The sequence below is a fragment of the Mixophyes fleayi genome, chromosome 6 (genome assembly GCF_038048845.1).
Source record: "Mixophyes fleayi isolate aMixFle1 chromosome 6, aMixFle1.hap1, whole genome shotgun sequence".
NCBI classification, from domain to species: Eukaryota; Metazoa; Chordata; class Amphibia; order Anura; family Limnodynastidae; genus Mixophyes; species Mixophyes fleayi.
In genome coordinates, this window is record NC_134407.1 from 5,567,542 (window position 1) to 5,585,352 (window position 17,811).

The following is a 17,811-nucleotide window of genomic DNA, read 5'->3' on the forward strand; positions in this document are numbered from 1 at the left end:
TCCTTACACTGACAATCATCATCCGTATAGATAGGGACCAAAGCTGTCGCCAGTAATTTTTGGGAAACAAATCTCCACATATATACCTGCAGGCACTGTAATGCTATAGGGCCGCAACACCAGGAAACAGCGAGAGAAAACGGGGAGAAGGATTTGCCCTCTCATCAACATGGCAAATGACCTAACAGTGGTGCAATAGGTAACTGCAATATATACGAAGGTGCCCCTAACTAAATATGTTAGCTTTTAATATTTGTCCACCCACATGGTCCAATACAGAGGCCCCCTCTCCCCCATCAGAACGCTCCAAGATACTCTGTAACCAAATGCCCCCAGGATTTCACAGAGCAGATGCTCAAATAGAGTAACAGTTTTGGTTCCCAGAGGTTTCAGGTGATAATCACCACTGCAGTAAGGTTTACCACAAGTTTCCCTCATGTTCTTATAGGTCTGCTTTAACCCACAGCCATCATGTCCGACTATACAGACCACCTTTCATGTGCAAACTTATCATTTATTCCTAGAATTTGTTCCATTTATTCCAAATTGAATTTTTACTGTGCATTGTTTACACTTGTGTAAGTATCTTGTATTAATACCTTTTAGACCATTCTGGTTATTAAATATAACCAAAAGAACCCACACATTTCATTACTTTGATTGCTATATTGTAACAACGACTTTTTCATTTGTTTTTACCATATTCCCCAGAAGCATGGAGTAATCTCCATTTTTCAGTGGAATGCCGCTTGCTAACACTAAGCACAGAGAACACCACTAAGTTGTTTAAAGTCACTAAATTCAAAAGACAACTGTGTAAAAAGCAGCCTTGTGTACCTTATGGGCACTACACTTAACAAGAACAAGAAAGGTTACTGGGTGGAGGGATGAAGCCGGGCAGTAGGCCATTTTCTGACCTGACTTTCTTCTCTTCGCTCCCCATGTACTGAGGAAGAATCAGAAACGAAGTGTAAGAGTGCACGTTGGGCAATTTCATTGCAGGAACATGTACCCAAGTATGCACAAACTGCAAGGGTGTACGTACCACTGCTCCACAAGGGGTACTAATTTGTGATGCACCATTGGGCGAAAACCTGCTTACTCTGTACCAAAAAACCAGCAGCTTCACAACTGGGTGATGTAACAGGAACCTGCGTAGATCAGAGGCAGGGACAGCTAACGGGGGGCTCAGAGGAAGGACCCTGCATTGATCTGGATGTAGGAAGTGCAGAAGAAAGGACAACCACTTCTCTTCTATGAAGGATTTTATTTTAGCTTTTTTAATTTTCCTTCAACAGTTTAATAAATGTAAAATATATTTAGAATGCAATTAACCATTTACTGTCACAAAGACAGAAACGCGTCGGGTAAAACGCACAAGACTGCGTAACGTGATGACCACATCTAGCTGCTTTTAACTTTCTTAATCTTGTTTGTTTGGAGCACTTTCCAATTATTTTGCATTAGTGATTTTATTCTATGGCTCGGGTTACTGCACATACCCCGCGGGGAGCGCTTTGTGTCTTCCTTGTAAGTCATTTGTACAATATGTTTCCTACAGCACAATCAGCACCCAGATTACAAGGGACAGATTTTTGAATTTGACAATCTGATGGAAAAGGAAGGTGAGATTTCAGCTAAGCAGCAGCAGCAGCATTACTGTCCGGACAATTATCCGGGTGTTACCAACATGCCAGCGTCAATTTAATCCTACTCCGTGCAAGTATAAGTCTAGGGGCCTGAGCCATTAAGGAGAGCCAGGCAAAAAAAGGGAGTACAATACAAGGGGTGCAAATTAATTTATTACTTTGCATATAAGTTAAATACTGACTGTTTTTTTCATGTAGCACAGAAATACGTTTACACAGAAATTGAAAGTTGATCTACGACATGCCCTACCCCAAATATAAATCCGTCATTTTAAATGTACCTCCCCCTCCAATGCAATACGGTTTTGCCCAGGTGCAAAGTTATTCATTTTTTTTGCTGAGCTCTCCTTAATGACTCAGGCCCTCTTTGTTCTCTTCTGATCTTTGGGGAGTTTTATCGCGTGAATCACGCTGCCTGTGGATCTATCTTACAAACGCACTAGATGCACAGCGCCAAACGCTGCGGTCTTGCTCCGTCGCTATTCAGTGGCCCAGCTAGCGCATACGACGGCACACACTAGAATCCCACCTGGGCTTGCAGATAGCGGTACAATCTGAAGAGACACACTGAGCAAAATTGTAAATTAACATCAGAGACGAACCTCCGAGGACATTTGGGAAGGGATTAAAAGATTTCTGGACCATACATAAAAATGAGAAAACAGAGACATCATGTGGTTTGCGCACTTTCCGTACACTACTACAGAATAGGTTCCATGTTGGCTTATTTTTTTGAGAAAGTCCGCCCCTCCCTGGACGAAAAGCATCAAAGGAACTAATAGCATTATTGCAGGTCATAGCGTTGTTTAACGCTGAGAAGCTTGTCACGTCGAGATACTTGTCATGTGACCGCTGTCTGGAAAAATCCAAGCAAAATAAAAAAACAGGGGGACTGGAAACACACGAGAGTCTGCAGAAAACAACCAAAGGTTTGGAAAGTTGTATATGAACTAGTAAGCTAGCCACTTACTATGAAAGAGTACCCCTTACTAAGACTCGTTACTAATCTGTTTCTTTACTCGCTATAACTAATCATCCAAAATTTGACATAGAGACTGGTTTAACCCACTAACCACTTCAGCTGTAAACCATTTGCGAACCTCAGTTTATTTGGTATAAGAATGAATGTTTAATGGAAATTTCTGCAGGCTTTTAGCCATCGCTAAGCTCTAAAACAAACACTTTCATTGAATAAAACTTTTCTAAAAAAAACGATTTGCGCTGCTTAACAAGCGCACTCCTGGGCAAACGGGACCACAGCAGAACAGACCATCCTGACTGGTCTCCAGCAGCTACTACTCCTGTGCCCGGTGACTGGTTAGATTAATGATCTAATAACACTGGAGGCTTCTCACAGGTAAATCTACATGGGCACACTGCATGGCAGACACCGGTGGACCGGTCTATAAATTAAATAAAAACCTTTGCAAAAATGAATTTAAGATGTAAAATTCCAATTCAATTCCAAGAAAACAAGTGAGCACAGACAGGTGCACATTACTACAGCATTGTAGTAAAAAGACAGAACAATGATTATGTTTTCCTATATAAGAATAAAAAACACAACAGTAGAGTTGGGGGCTATTCTCAAACAGCGCAGATTGATTGATTTGAATAAAAGAAAGTGGTAACTTATTGAGAAACGGTCATGAGAACATTATTCTACAGATTCTCACAGTATCAATAATAATCTCCCGGGAAATCTACGGCTTTGCTGGACAATATAATAGCCTCGGGACTCACAAAATCCGTTTCCATTTTGGTCATCTCCTGCTTGTAGCTCCGCATCCGGTTGCTGTACATCCCCCGGCTCTGCGCAGGAATCTCCCTCACTTCCAGGTCCATCTGCTCCAACTGTCGGGACACAAACATTCACAATTGTGAGGTCAGCGCGGACCTGGCTCACTATATTATTAACATGTATTTATATAGCGGGAACACACTCTGTAGCCCTGTACAACAGGGGGAAAACACAGTAATAAAACAGGACTGGGTATAACCAAACAAACAAAGGGGTAAGAGGGCACTGCCCGCATGATATTGCCTGGACTGTAAAGTGCACGTTTCAGATAAAACAAACTAAGTAGTCCTGTTCCACTATCACCTGCACTGCTAAAGGTCCATTAAATATCACATTAATGAGATTCACAGATGAATATGTAAGAGTTTCCATACCTTGACAGGACAGTAAAGATTTTGTGTTAACAGTTTCTGTGTACAAACCATTGTTCTCTGTTAACAGCCAATTGAGGCTGCAGAAAGGCTGCAGTGTCCTTCAATGGGACTACAGGCAGGAAATCTGAAGTGCATAGGAAAATGTCTCTCCCCCCCCCCCCCTCCCTCATTCATAATTTGACCTCAGATATCTCTAGATCTATCAATACCCTGAAGCTTAAACATATATTTTTGTGAATGTTATAAGTATCGCTTTTATCTACAACTTGTGTTTAGTTGTGTTGGCCGTTTAAATCCAAACTGTACCATTTCATTTGAACAGACAGGATTTATTTGCTTATACATAAAGATTCCCCTACCAGATTATTTTCATTATTTATGGTTCCAAATCTTCCAAACACTTACTTAATATGGCCTATATTTGTGGGCGAGGACCTTTCAATCTTCCACACAGAACATGGGTCTTCTGAAACATTTGATTGGATAGGAGAATATACATTTGAGGAAGGGATTAAAAGATTTCTGGACCATGCATAAATATGAGAAAAGAGACCATCATGTGGTTTGCGCACTTTCCGTAGACTACTACAGAAAAGGTTTCATGTTGGATTTTTTTTTTTTTTACAAAGTCCGCCCCTCCCAGGATGAAACGCATCACAGGAACCAATAGCATCATTGCAGGTCATAGCGCTGTTTAACGCTGAGAAGCTTGTCACGTCGAGATACTTGTCATGTGACTGCTGTCAAATGCAAGCGGAATAAAACAACAGGGGGACTGTAAACACCCAAGAGTCTGCAGAAAACAACCAAAGGCTTGGAAAGTTGTATATGCACTAGTAAGCTAGCCACTTACTACGAAAGAAAACCCCTTACTAAGACTCATTACTAATCTGTTTCTTTACTCGCTATAACTAATCATCCAAAATTTGACATAGAGACTGGTTTAACCCACTAACCACTTCAGCTGTAACCGATTGTGAACCTGTTTATTTAGTATAAGAACGAATGTTTAATGGAAATTTCTGCAGGCTTTTAGCCATCGCTAAGTGGAATTCATCTCTTCACCAATAGACCTGACACTTATAGATTGCGGGTATCCAGCTATATAAATAAAAAGGGGATACAGTTATATATGTTCTAATATCGATTTGGGACTTTGTTGACTTCCATATAGATGTTTGATCCAAATTTTGAGTCTGCTATTCTACATTTATTATTAAGAATCAATTGGATCCTAGAATCTGCAGATGCAATTTAATATGTTTTTATTAATGCTGGCGTAGTATTCAAGTATGTCATATACCTAACATTTGTTTTTATAGCTGCCTTTTATTGCACAATAAATTCAAATTTGTTTATACCAATCCGAGAGTATGAATTCTGTCATCTATAAAAAAAAAAAAAAAAAATGTGGGCGATTTTTGATAATATACTTAAATGTAGCCCCTTGTTTTGGTCTAGTATTGTATCCAGTCTTGGCTTGACAGATACCTTTATTATCTATATATCATTTTTAGCTCTATTTGCTTTTCGTTTTTTAGGAAGGGGCAACAATTCCCTGCAATGTAGCAGCTTGACAGTATTACTTAAAATAAAAATGATCTATTATCGCCCGTGGTCACAATTACATTTTCTTCTGGCTTAATTTTTATTGTTGGATAAAGAATGGCAAAATAAAATCTTTTGTGCGTCATATGAGATTAAATTAACTTGGTGACAAAAGTGGGACTTTATTATTGAAAGTAAGAATCACACTCACACTTCTATATGTTTACAACGTTTTAAATCTACTTCTGTTTAAACACAATGATGAGCTCTGGGAAAAGCTGTCTAGCAGGTCTCTCTGTCATCATATGATATTTTCATTTACGATTCTAGTTTCTAGGTGATCTCATCGAGGGATTCACGCAGTGTCCTGCACAGCTGTGCTCAGATAAAAGACTGTGGCGGGAAGACATTTACAGAATTAGCACAACAAAAGGAGACAGATTCTGCCCTTAGCATTAAACACGTCTGTCGCCCACACATACCGGCTCGTCACTGCTCTCCTCCTGGCCCGACGTGTCACAGACATAACCGGCTCGTATTCTGATCACATTTCTCAAATTCTACAGTGTAAATAGCTGGACAAACGCACCAAAACAAAACTGTTGTATCAAACTGCTAACGTGGAAATTTACTGAGTGAGCCATCTCAAACTGATATAGACATTTGCTGAAATATGGCAATTTGTAGCAAGCAATTGTTGCATGATTATGTGAGCAAACAAAACTGCTCTAACAATCAATGAAAGATGAAGAGATAGATCTTGCAGAAAAGTTTTCAAAGATGAATAAGGCTCAGTTACTGCTGGGTAAAGTATATGCCTCAGTGAGTGACATGTATTCATGACCAATGTTAGAGATCTGGGTCCTGAATACCCAATTGGCCATCGTTCGCTCATTGTTAAACCCTCTAACACACTCAGATCTCAGAACCATCATTGCCCCATCTAGACTTCTCTATCACCCCAGCCTCTATGCTTATTGTCCCATTTACTCATATTGTCTCTCTTTACCCCCTCCCTTTAGAATGTAAGCTCTCAGGGGCAGGGTCCTCTTAACCTATGTTTCATGTATGTTCACTGTCCGTCTTCCTTGCTTGTCCTTGTCATGTTTTATGCTGAATGTAAGCCCTGTGGTTTGTTCCATTACTGCATTTATTCTTTTGCTTATCTGTACACATTGTATGGCATGTCAGCTGCTACAGAATCTGCGGTGTCATATAATTAACGACAATGATAATGATGCTCACACAACTACACCAATATAGTCATTCTGACTACTGCAAGGATCAACAATTTAAACATATCCGTGTGATTCCTTCCTGGGGATTTTTATAGATGATTCCAGACAAAAATGTATGTCAGAAGAAATTTCCCAACCCAGTTTATTTACCCATGGGTCCATCAATCTGCTGTCTGTCTGGGAAAAACTTTGGTTGGAACAGGGTTCTGTTCCTAGTGACTGGATAGGCTGCATTCTAAGTGGTCACTGGTTCCTAGTGACTGGATAGGCTGCACTCTCAGTGATGTCACTGGTTCCTTGTGACTGGATAGGGAGCACTCTCAGTGATGTCACTGGTTCCTTGTGACTGGATAGGGAGCACTCAGTGATGTCACTGGTTCCTTGTGACTGGATAGGCTGCATTCTAAGTGATGTCACTGGTTCCTAGTGACTGGATAGGCTGCTCTCTCAGTGATGTCACTGGTTCCTTGTGACTGGATAGGCTGTACTCTCAGTGATGTCACTGGTTCCTTGTGACTGGATAGGGAGCACTCAGTGATGTCACTGGTTCCTTGTGACTGGATAGGCTGCATTCTAAGTGATGTCACTGGTTCCTAGTGACTGGATAGGCTGCTCTCTCAGTGATGTCACTGGTTCCTTGTGACTGGATAGGCTGTACTCTCAGTGATGTCACTGGTTCCTAGTGACTGGATAGGCTGCATTCTCAGTGATGTCACTGGTTCATAGTGACTGGATTGACTGTAATCTCAGTGACTGGCTGGAATGGAAAGGCTGCAGCTTCATATAAACTATATGGACAAAAATATTTGGTCACACCTGTTAATTATTGGATTGAGGTGTTTCAATCAGACCCATTGCCAGAGGTGTATAACATCCAGCACCAGCCATGCGGTCTCAATTTGCAAACATTTGCGAAACAAAATGGGTCGTTCTGAAAAGCTCAGTGACTACAAGCGTAGTACTGTGATAGGATGCCACCTTTGCAATAAGACGGTTGATGGAATTTCATCCCTGCTGGATATTCCACGGTCAACTGTAAGTGATATTATTAGAAAGTGGAAGTGTTTAGGAAGAACAACAGCATTTCAGCCACGAAGTGAAAGACCACGTAAAATGACAGAGCGGGTTCAATGACTGCTAAGGCTCATGGTGCATAAAAGTCGCCAACGCTCTCCTGATTCCATAGCTGAAGAGTTCAGAACTTCCATTAGCATGAATGTAAGCACACAAAGTGTGCGGCGGAAATTTAATGGAATGGGTTTCCATGGCCGAGCAGCTGCATGCAAGCCTCCCATCACCAAGACCAATGCCAAGCATCGGATGGAGTGGTGTAATGCACACCGACACTGGACTGTGGAGCAGTGGAAATGTGTTCTATGGAGTGATGCATCACGCTTCTCTGTTTGGCAGTCAGATGAGCGAGTCTGGGTTTATCGGATGCCAGAAGAACGTTACCTGCCTGACTGCATTATGCCAACTGTGAAGTTTGGTGGAGGAGGGATAATGGTATGAGGCTGTTTTTCAGGGTTTGGGCTAGGCCTCTTATCTCCAGTGAAGGGCAATCTTAATGCTTCGGCATACAAAGTCATTTTGGACAATGCTATGTTTCCAACTTTGTGACAACAGTTTGGGGAAGGCCCTTTTCTATTCCAACATGACTGTGCCCCAGTGCACAAAGCAAGGACTACAAAGACATGAGTTGATGAGTTCGTGTGGAAGAACTTGACTGGCCCACACAAAGCCCTGACCTCAACCCCATCAAACACCTTTGGGATGACCTGGATGGAGATTGCGAGCCAGGACTTCTCGTCCAACATCAGTGCCTGACCTCATAAATGCTCTACAGAATGAATGGGCACAAATTCCCACAGATACACTCCAGCACCTTGTGGAGCCTTCCAAGAAGAGTGGAAGCTGTTATCACTGCAAAAGGGGGAAGAACTCCACAAGTATATGCATTTGTATACAATACGATTTCAGTCCCCGTTGCTGTAATGTTCAAGCGTCTGAATACTTTTTTCCATATAATGTATATTGACAGCTCACAATAAGACTACCTGACTGTGTGTAGGTGATGGTTCCTCTGTAACGTGGTATTGTCTGATCTCTACAATGCCATTATATATGAGAGTTACCCATAAGATAGGATTTATATTGCAGGATCACTTACACTGCTAAGCTGAATTGTAGGTATGTGTTTTTGCGGTCTCAGAAAGCAAAGTGCAGTAGATGTTAATTCTAAGTACAGTGTAAATATTCTCAGAGAGAACAGTTACAACGTGGGCAGTGTTAGTGGGAGAACATTCAGTTACTCAGTATGGACCATTGTTCATAAAGAGGGGAAGTGAGGACAACAGACCAGGATAACAGAACATTTAATTCAATCCCCAGACAGTAAAGTACTTACCAGCTCCTTGGCCTCTTCTAGCTGCTTCTCCACAGCCATCACCACCTGCTTCTTCTCATCTAAAACAATTCAACAAAATAATCACTGTATGTTGTTAAACACTTCAGACGCATCCAAAGCAGAAATAAAAAAAACACAGCCATTTTTTAATGGAAATATAAAAGTTAATACACAAACGTTGAACGGAAAGATTCAGGTTTTATGAAGGCACAATGCATCTGCAAAGTTACATTTCCATGGCTGTATTTTGAGTCACACAACTTTAAATCTAGCGTATAGATACCATAAAAAAAGTCATCAACAACTCATGAACATCCTAAATGTCACATCTAAAAGATATGTGTAAATCCAAATGGCCTTACTGTACTGAGTATACATGTGTACTCCTTGATCCACCACCCTGAAGAAGAAGACCTTGGGCTAGATTTACTAAGCTGCGGGTTTGAAAAAGTGGGGATGTTGTCTATAGCAACCAATCAGATTCTAGCTTTGATTTATTTATTACCTACTACAAAATGACAGATAGAATCTGATTGGTTGCTATAGGAAACATCCCCACTTTTTCAAACCCGCAGCTTAGTAAATCTAGCCCCTTATGTTCAACTCAAAATACGGATGCAAGATGTGTGCAGTGCAGCAATATATACGTGAGGCACATTTTTACTTCGTACAAATGGACTTCCATTCAACTAAAATCGTGACCGAATGGTACAAACACTACATACAGTCTGAGCATTTAAAAAGCTGAAGCAAGATTAGGACAGATAACCAGACGATTGAGACTGTGAAGCTCCAGCATTGTCTGGTAATATTGTTAGCTCAGTCACACAAACATTTAATAACTGAATCGTAAGTCACTCTCTAATTTCTCTTCCACCACTATTCCTGACATTACATCTCCATTATCTACACGTGAAGCCCCATCACCACCAGAAAATTCCTGACACAACTGTACAGTCCAGTATTCTCCCCACAACCTATTTCCAGGGTGCTCCACCCGGCTGTTTTTACTGGTCACCCGACTCTTGGACCCAATAGAGTTCTATTATAATAGAATAAACCATTGTTTCTCCTATTAGAACAGTCACTATGTGAGCACTACAGCCAGCAGTGTGTGTTAGAGCACTGACCACCAGTCTGACCAGTCCTGGAAGATGTGGGAAATAGCCTCCAACACTTTCATTATTATTGCAAAGTATTATAACTGCCCCCACCCGACTGCTTCTTAATGCCAACCGGCTGGCATTTTCTGGGGAGTCTCGGGTACATCACAACTCTCCATGTAAAGCGCAGTATCATTTCTCCAGCACCCCAACTTTCCTCTCACGTTACAGGCTACATATCCTCCCTTATTCTACATTTATTCCCCACTCAACCTGCAGACACTATTCACCCGCACTTATTTCATAACATTCGCTTTACAGACTTAAAAGTCTCTCAGCCACCAGCCCCACAGACTCTCTCCCCCTCAGTCACCCCCATTCCAGCAGCCCCCCCCCCGCACTCTCACTACACCAGCCCCACAAACTCAGTCCCCTCACAGTCACTCTCCCAGCCCAGCAGCCCCTCTCCCCCTCACAGTCACTCTCCCAGGCCAGCAGCCCCTCTCCCCTCACAGTCACTCTCCCAGCCCAGCAGCCCCTCTCCCCTCACAGTCACTCTCCCAGGCCAGCAGCCCCTCTCCCCTCACAGTCACTCTCCCAGCCCAGCAGCCCCTCTCCCCTCACAGTCACTCTCCCAGCCCAGCAGCCCCTCTCCCCTCACAGTCACTCTCCCAGCCCAGCAGCCCCTCTCCCCCTCACACTCTCCCAGCCCAGCAGACCCTCTCCCCCTCAAAGACACTCTTCTCCCAGCCCAGCAGCCCCTCTCCCCCTCACAGTCACTCTTCTCCCAGCACAGCAGCCCCCCTCACAATCACTCTGCCAGCCCAGCAGCCCCTCTCCCCCTCACAGTCACTCTCCCAGGCCAGCAGCCCCTCACAGTCACTCTCCCAGGCCAGCAGCCCCTCTCCCCCTCACACTCTCCCAGCCCAGCAGCCTCTCTCCCCCTCACAGTCACTCTCCCACCCCAGCAGCCCCCCTCCCCCTCACCCTCACAGTCACTCTGCCACCCCAGCAGCCCCCCTCCCCCTCACAGTCACTCTCCCACCCCAGCAGCCCCCCTCACAGTCACTCTCCCACCCCAGCAGCCCCTTACACTCTCCCAGCCCAGCAGCCCCTCTCCCCTCACAGTCACTCTCCCAGGCCAGCAGCCCCTCTCCCCCTCACAGTCACTCTCCCACCCCAGCAGCCCCCCTCACAGTCACTCTCCCAGGCCAGCAGCCCCTCTCCCCCTCACACTCTCCCAGCCCACCAGACCCCCTCACAGTGTCTCCCCCTCCCCCGGTCCTACCTGCAGACAGTTTGGGGATCTTCCCGATCCTGCCGGTGATCTCCGCTGTGAGAACCCCATAATCCTGCTCGTACCCCTGGAACTCGGCAGACATGTTTATTCACAGAGCAGAGTGACAACCGGAAGTCTATCCAACCACTTCCGCCGGTCCGTCCACACAGCTCTTCCCGGCGCCCTTAGCAACCGCCACTTCCCTAGCAACCAGGTTATTCTCCAGCAGCGAGTGACAGCTGCTGGCTCACTGCCCAGACTGGTCATGTGACACACAGCACCGCCCCCCACATCCAGACTGGTCATGTGACACACAGCCCCCCACATCCAGACTGACCATGTGACACACAGCCCCCCACATCCAGACTGACCATGTGACACACAGCCCCCCACATCCAGACTGGTCATGTGACACACAGCACCGCCCCCCACATCCAGACTGACCATGTGACACACAGCCCCCCACATCCAGACTGACCATGTGACACACAGCCCCCCACATCCAGACTGACCATGTGACACACAGCCCCCCCCACATCCAGACTGACCATGTGACACACAGCCCCCCACATCCAGACTGACCATGTGACACACAGCCCCCCACATCCAGACTGGTCATGTGACACACAGCCCCCCACATCCAGACTGGTCATGTGACACACAGCCCCCCACATCCAGACTGACCATGTGACACACAGCCCCCCCCCACATCCAGACTGACCATGTGACACACAGCCCCCCGCATCCGGACTGGTCATGTGACACACAGCCCCCCACATCCAGACTGATCATGTGACACACAGCCCCCCACATCCAGACTGACCATGTGACACACAGCCCCCCCACATCCAGACTGACCATGTGACACACAGCCCCCCACGTCCAGACTGGTCATGTGACACACAGCCCCCCCACATCCAGACTGATCATGTGACACACAGCCCCCACATCCAGACTGACCATGTTACACACAGCCCCCCACGTCCAGACTGACCATGTGACACACAGCCCCCCACATCCAGACTGATCATGTGACACACAGCCCCCCACGTCCAGACTGATCATGTGACACACAGCCCCCCACGTCCAGACTGATCATGTGACACACAGCCCTCCACGTCCAGACTGATCATGTGACACACAGCCCCCCACGTCCAGACTGATCATGTGACACAGCCCCCCCCACATCCAGACTGACCATGTGACACACAGCCCCCCCCCCACATCCAGACTGATCATGTGACACACAGCCCCCCACATCCAGACTGGTCATGTGACACACAGCCCCCCACATCCAGACTGACCATATGACACACAGCCCCCCCCACATCCAGACTGACCATGTGACACACAGCCCCCCCCCACATCCAGACTGACCATGTGACACACAGCCCCCCACATCCAGACTGACCATGTGACACACAGCCCCCCCCACATCCAGACTGACCATGTTACACACAGCCCCCCCCACATCCAGACTGACCATGTTACACACAGCCCCCCCCACATCCAGACTGACCATGTGACACACAGCCCCCCCCACATCCAGACTGACCATGTTACACACAGCCCCCCACATCCAGACTGACCATGTTACACACAGCCCCCCACGTCCAGACTGACCATGTGACACACAGCCCCCCACGTCCAGACTGACCATGTTACACACAGCCCCCCACGTCCAGACTGACCATGTGACACACAGCCCCCCACGTCCAGACTGATCATGTGACACACAGCCCCCCACATCCAGACTGGTCATGTGACACACAGCCCCCCCCCCCCACATCCAGACTGACCATGTGACACACAGCCCTCCACGTCCAGACTGATCATGTGACACACAGCCCCCCACGTCCAGACTGATCATGTGACACACAGCCCTCCACGTCCAGACTGATCATGTGACACACAGCCCCCCACGTCCAGACTGATCATGTGACACACAGCCCCCCACATCCAGACTGATCATGTGACACACAGCCCCCCCCCACATCCAGACTGGTCATGTGACACACAGCCCCCCACATCCAGACTGACCATGTGACACACAGCCCCCCCCACATCCAGACTGACCATGTGACACACAGCCCCCCCCACATCCAGACTGACCATGTTACACACAGCCCCCCACATCCAGACTGAACATGTGACACACAGCCCCCCCCCCATCCAGACTGATCATGTGACACACAGCCCCCCCCCCCACATCCAGACTGATCATGTGACACACAGCCCCCCCCACATCCAGACTGACCATGATACACACAGCCCCCCCCACATCCAGACTGATCATGTGACACACAGCCCCCCCCACATCCAGACTGACCATGTTACACACAGCCCCCCACGTCCAGACTGACCATGTGACACACAGCCCCCCCACATCCAGACTGACCATGTGACACACAGCCCCCCACAACCAGACTGATCATGTGACACACAGCCCTCCACGTCCAGACTGATCATGTGACACACAGCCCCCCCCACATCCAGACTGATCATGTGACACACAGCCCCCCCCACATCCAGACTGATCATGTGACACACAGCCCCCCCCACGTCCAGACTGATCATGTGACACACAGCCCCCCACATCCAGACTGATCATGTGACACACAGCCCCCCCCCACATCCAGACTGACCATGTGACACACAGCCCCCCACATCCAGACTGATCATGTGACACACAGCCCCCCACATCCAGACTGGTCATGTGACACACAGCCCCCCCCCCCCCACATCCAGACTGACCATGTGACACACAGCCCCCCACATCCAGACTGATCATGTGACACACAGCCCCCCCCACATCCAGACTGATCATGTGACACACAGCCCCCCACGTCCAGACTGATCATGTGACACACAGCCCCCCACATCCAGACTGACCATGTGACACACAGCCCCCCACATCCAGACTGATCATGTGACACACAGCCCCCCCCACATCCAGACTGATCATGTGACACACAGCCCCCCACGTCCAGACTGGTCATGTGACACACAGCCCCCCACGTCCAGACTGATCATGTGACACACAGCCCCCCACGTCCAGACTGACCATGTGACACACAGCCCCCCACGTCCAGACTGACCATGTGACACACAGCCCCCCACGTCCAGACTGATCATGTGACACACAGCCCCCCACGTCCAGACTGGTCATGTGACACACAGCCCCCCACGTCCAGACTGATCATGTGACATACAGCCCCCCACGTCCAGACTGATCATGTGACACACAGCCCCCCACATCCAGACTGATCATGTGACACACAGCCCCCCCCCACATCCAGGCTGATCATGTGACACACAGCCCCCCACGTCCAGACTGGTCATGTGACACACAGCCCCCCACGTCCAGACTGATCATGTGACACACAGCCCCCCACGTCCAGACTGACCATGTGACACACAGCCCCCCACGTCCAGACTGACCATGTGACACACAGCCCCCCACGTCCAGACTGATCATGTGACACACAGCCCCCCACGTCCAGACTGGTCATGTGACACACAGCCCCCCACGTCCAGACTGATCATGTGACATACAGCCCCCCATGTCCAGACTGATCATGTGACACACAGCCCCCCACATCCAGACTGATCATGTGACACACAGCCCCCCACATCCAGACTGACCATGTGACACACAGCCCCCCCCCCCCCACATCCAGACTGATCATGTGACACACAGCCCCCCACATCCAGACTGATCATGTGACACACAGCCCCCCACATCCAGACTGGTCATGTGACACACAGCCCCCCCCCCCCCACGTCCAGACTGATCATGTGACACACAGCCCCCCACATCCAGACTGATCATGTGACACACAGCCCCCCACATCCAGACTGGTCATGTGACACACAGTCACCCACGTCCAGAGTCACCTCATGTAATATACAGATCCAGAGTCACCTCATGTAATATACAGATCCAGAGCCACCTCATGTAATATACAGATACAGAGTCACCTCATGTAATATACAGATCCAGAGTCACCTCATGTAATATACAGATACAGAGTCACCTCATGTAATATACAGATCCAGAGTCACCTCATGTAATATACAGATCCAGAGTCACCTCATGTAATATACAGATCCAGAGCCACCTATTGTAATATACAGATACAGAGTGCCCTCATGTAATATACAGATCCAGAGCCACCTCTTGTAATATACAGATACAGAGTGCCCTCATGTAATCTAGAGAATCACCTCATGTAATCTATACATCCAGAGTCACCTCATGTAATATAGAGATTCTCATTTAATAGAACCATCACTGCGTGATCTAGAGCAAAATCATCAACCACAAGAAAAGGAGTTATCCTTAGCAAGAGGCACGTATGGGGGAAAACACATTGAAATGTTAAATATTTATTATTTCATCTATTAAAATATTTTTCTAAATAACTCAGCAAAATATTAAAAGCTAATAATTATGTTTAAATTATTAACATGTTCATATATTGCTGAGTTTTTATTAAAACATTTTTAATAGATGAAATTATAAATAATTAAACTTTGAAATAAAATAAAGAAAATCACATGAGTGCTAAGTATACTGCTTTTCTTTCCAGGTGTAGTTACAAAAATGTTTTTGAGGATTAGAACTGAACATTTAAATAAATTATTATACCGAGCAGGGAATTAGTTCTTGTAACTTTTGAAACAGTGTAATTATTTCCAGTGCAAATGATATACACTTCTATTAATACTATGCTTGATCAGCATAATATATTCTGTGGCGAAACAAGGTATTAATAGCACCCTAACCAGCTTGTCCCTCGTTTCTCACAAAATGTGGATTATAGCCTGTACTTTTTATAGCCCTTGCTTTTGTTCCCCAGCCCAAATGAGTACAAATGCAGTGTCTAATTACATGTGGATAATGGGAATATTGTAGCTCATTGTAAATATGTATATTGTGTATTGTATATTGGTGATGTGGCAGTGAGGTTGTTATTCATTATCCTTAAAGTGAAGCCAGGGTTATGGGTAGGGATCAGGTTGCAGGATACAGGTGAGGGGGGAAAACTAATTAGTATCCATTGTTCTCACAAAACTAGTCCACACAGGCCATCTAGCAGGGGCGTTTCTGTGGAAGGACAGCTCATCTCCACTCCCCTCTTCAACCCCCCTAGTCCAGCACTCATTGATGTTTAAAAAGGAGAGGCCCAGGGGTTTGCCCAGGGAGGGCAGGTGGAAATTAGACAGTAGATATAAGGAGCCACTCCAGGGGTGGATGAGGTGTTCATTCTGTGATTGATTCCTGGAAGGTGCAAGGTCTGGTTTTGAGTTGCTGTTCTCAACCAGAGTCTATATATACAGCTGAGAGAGATCCATGGGTCATCAAGTTTGGACAGCGAGGTGACTGTAACTCATACATGCCAACTTTCTAAACTTCTCACCCGGGAGATCCCTGGGGGAGAAGTCATGTATAATTATAAAATGCCGAAATTCATGGCATTGAACAGTGGGTGCGGGGCTTAATGGCGTGATTACGCCTGCCCCCGCCATTCAGTAGCGTGAATTTTGGCGAATCTGGGTGGTTTGCCTACTCTTCCGGTAGTCCGGAAGGACTCCCCGAAATTCAGGAGAGTAGGCAAGTATACTGTAACTCCTTAAGATAGTGAGGTAAGGGACAGATGATGTGGTAAACCGGCCTGGCATTTATTTACTGTGTGTACATAATATTCTACTGTTGTTTTTATTACAATAAATGTACTGGGTAGGCTTCCCTGGCCTAGGAAGGCACCCATGGGTGGCCAGCCAGAATGAAGTGGGTAAAATTTGGCCAGAAAACCTAGTATTGTCACATACTTTAGAGACCCACATCACTGAGAATTATTTCATAGATGTAGCCCCTAGGTCTTTAGCTAACACCTTTAGCTAAACCAGGGCTTTAATTGCACCACAGTATGGTAAAATGGGTACAATGCAATGCAGGGTGTTTCTCAGAGATAAAGAGGAGGAACAGCCTCTTAGGACAACTTATCTTAGCCAAGTGCTGGCTGGATAGAGGCGCACAGACTTCTCCAGAGAGTCTGAGTGGGATATTTACATATGAAGAAAAGCAGCATTTGCCCCTGACTTGTGAGAACAATGAGACAGATCACCTGCATGACCACAAAACACAATCCAATGATCATACAATATTCTGCTCCTGTTCTACTCCTTGATTTCAGATTGTTATAAACTGTATTAAAATATTTGACTCATCTTAAAAAGCATTTGACATGAATGGATTCAGCCCAGGTAACTGCAGTGGGAGGACACACACATAATAGTGTCTATGACTGTACTGTGTAATGATGGAATGAGCAGAGCTGTAGGAACTACTGAGGGCCGGGCCGGAGGGGAGGGGCCACCGTTCCTGTCAGTGCAGTATTAGGGGAGA

The 17,811-nt window shown here is 46.4% G+C and overlaps 1 protein-coding gene across 4 annotated transcripts in view; it reads right to left on the reverse strand.

Moving 5' to 3' along the window:
- Positions 1-11,619, reverse strand: part of VTI1A (vesicle transport through interaction with t-SNAREs 1A) — a 243,383-nt gene extending 231,764 nt beyond the window's left edge. Inside the window, exons 1-3 of one of the 4 annotated variants that reach the window (XM_075215696.1) lie at positions 11,409-11,619; positions 9,018-9,076; positions 3,393-3,503 (exon numbers count right to left, since the gene is read on the reverse strand). In XM_075215696.1, coding sequence (XP_075071797.1) covers positions 3,393-3,503; positions 9,018-9,076; positions 11,409-11,502 — 264 coding nt within the window. In that variant the 5' untranslated portion in view covers positions 11,503-11,619. The remainder of the gene's footprint in view (positions 1-3,392; positions 3,504-9,017; positions 9,077-11,408) is intronic. The other 3 variants (XM_075215694.1, XM_075215697.1, XM_075215695.1) reach the window with 3 other exon arrangements.
- Between the last annotated feature and the right edge of the window lie 6,192 nt (positions 11,620-17,811).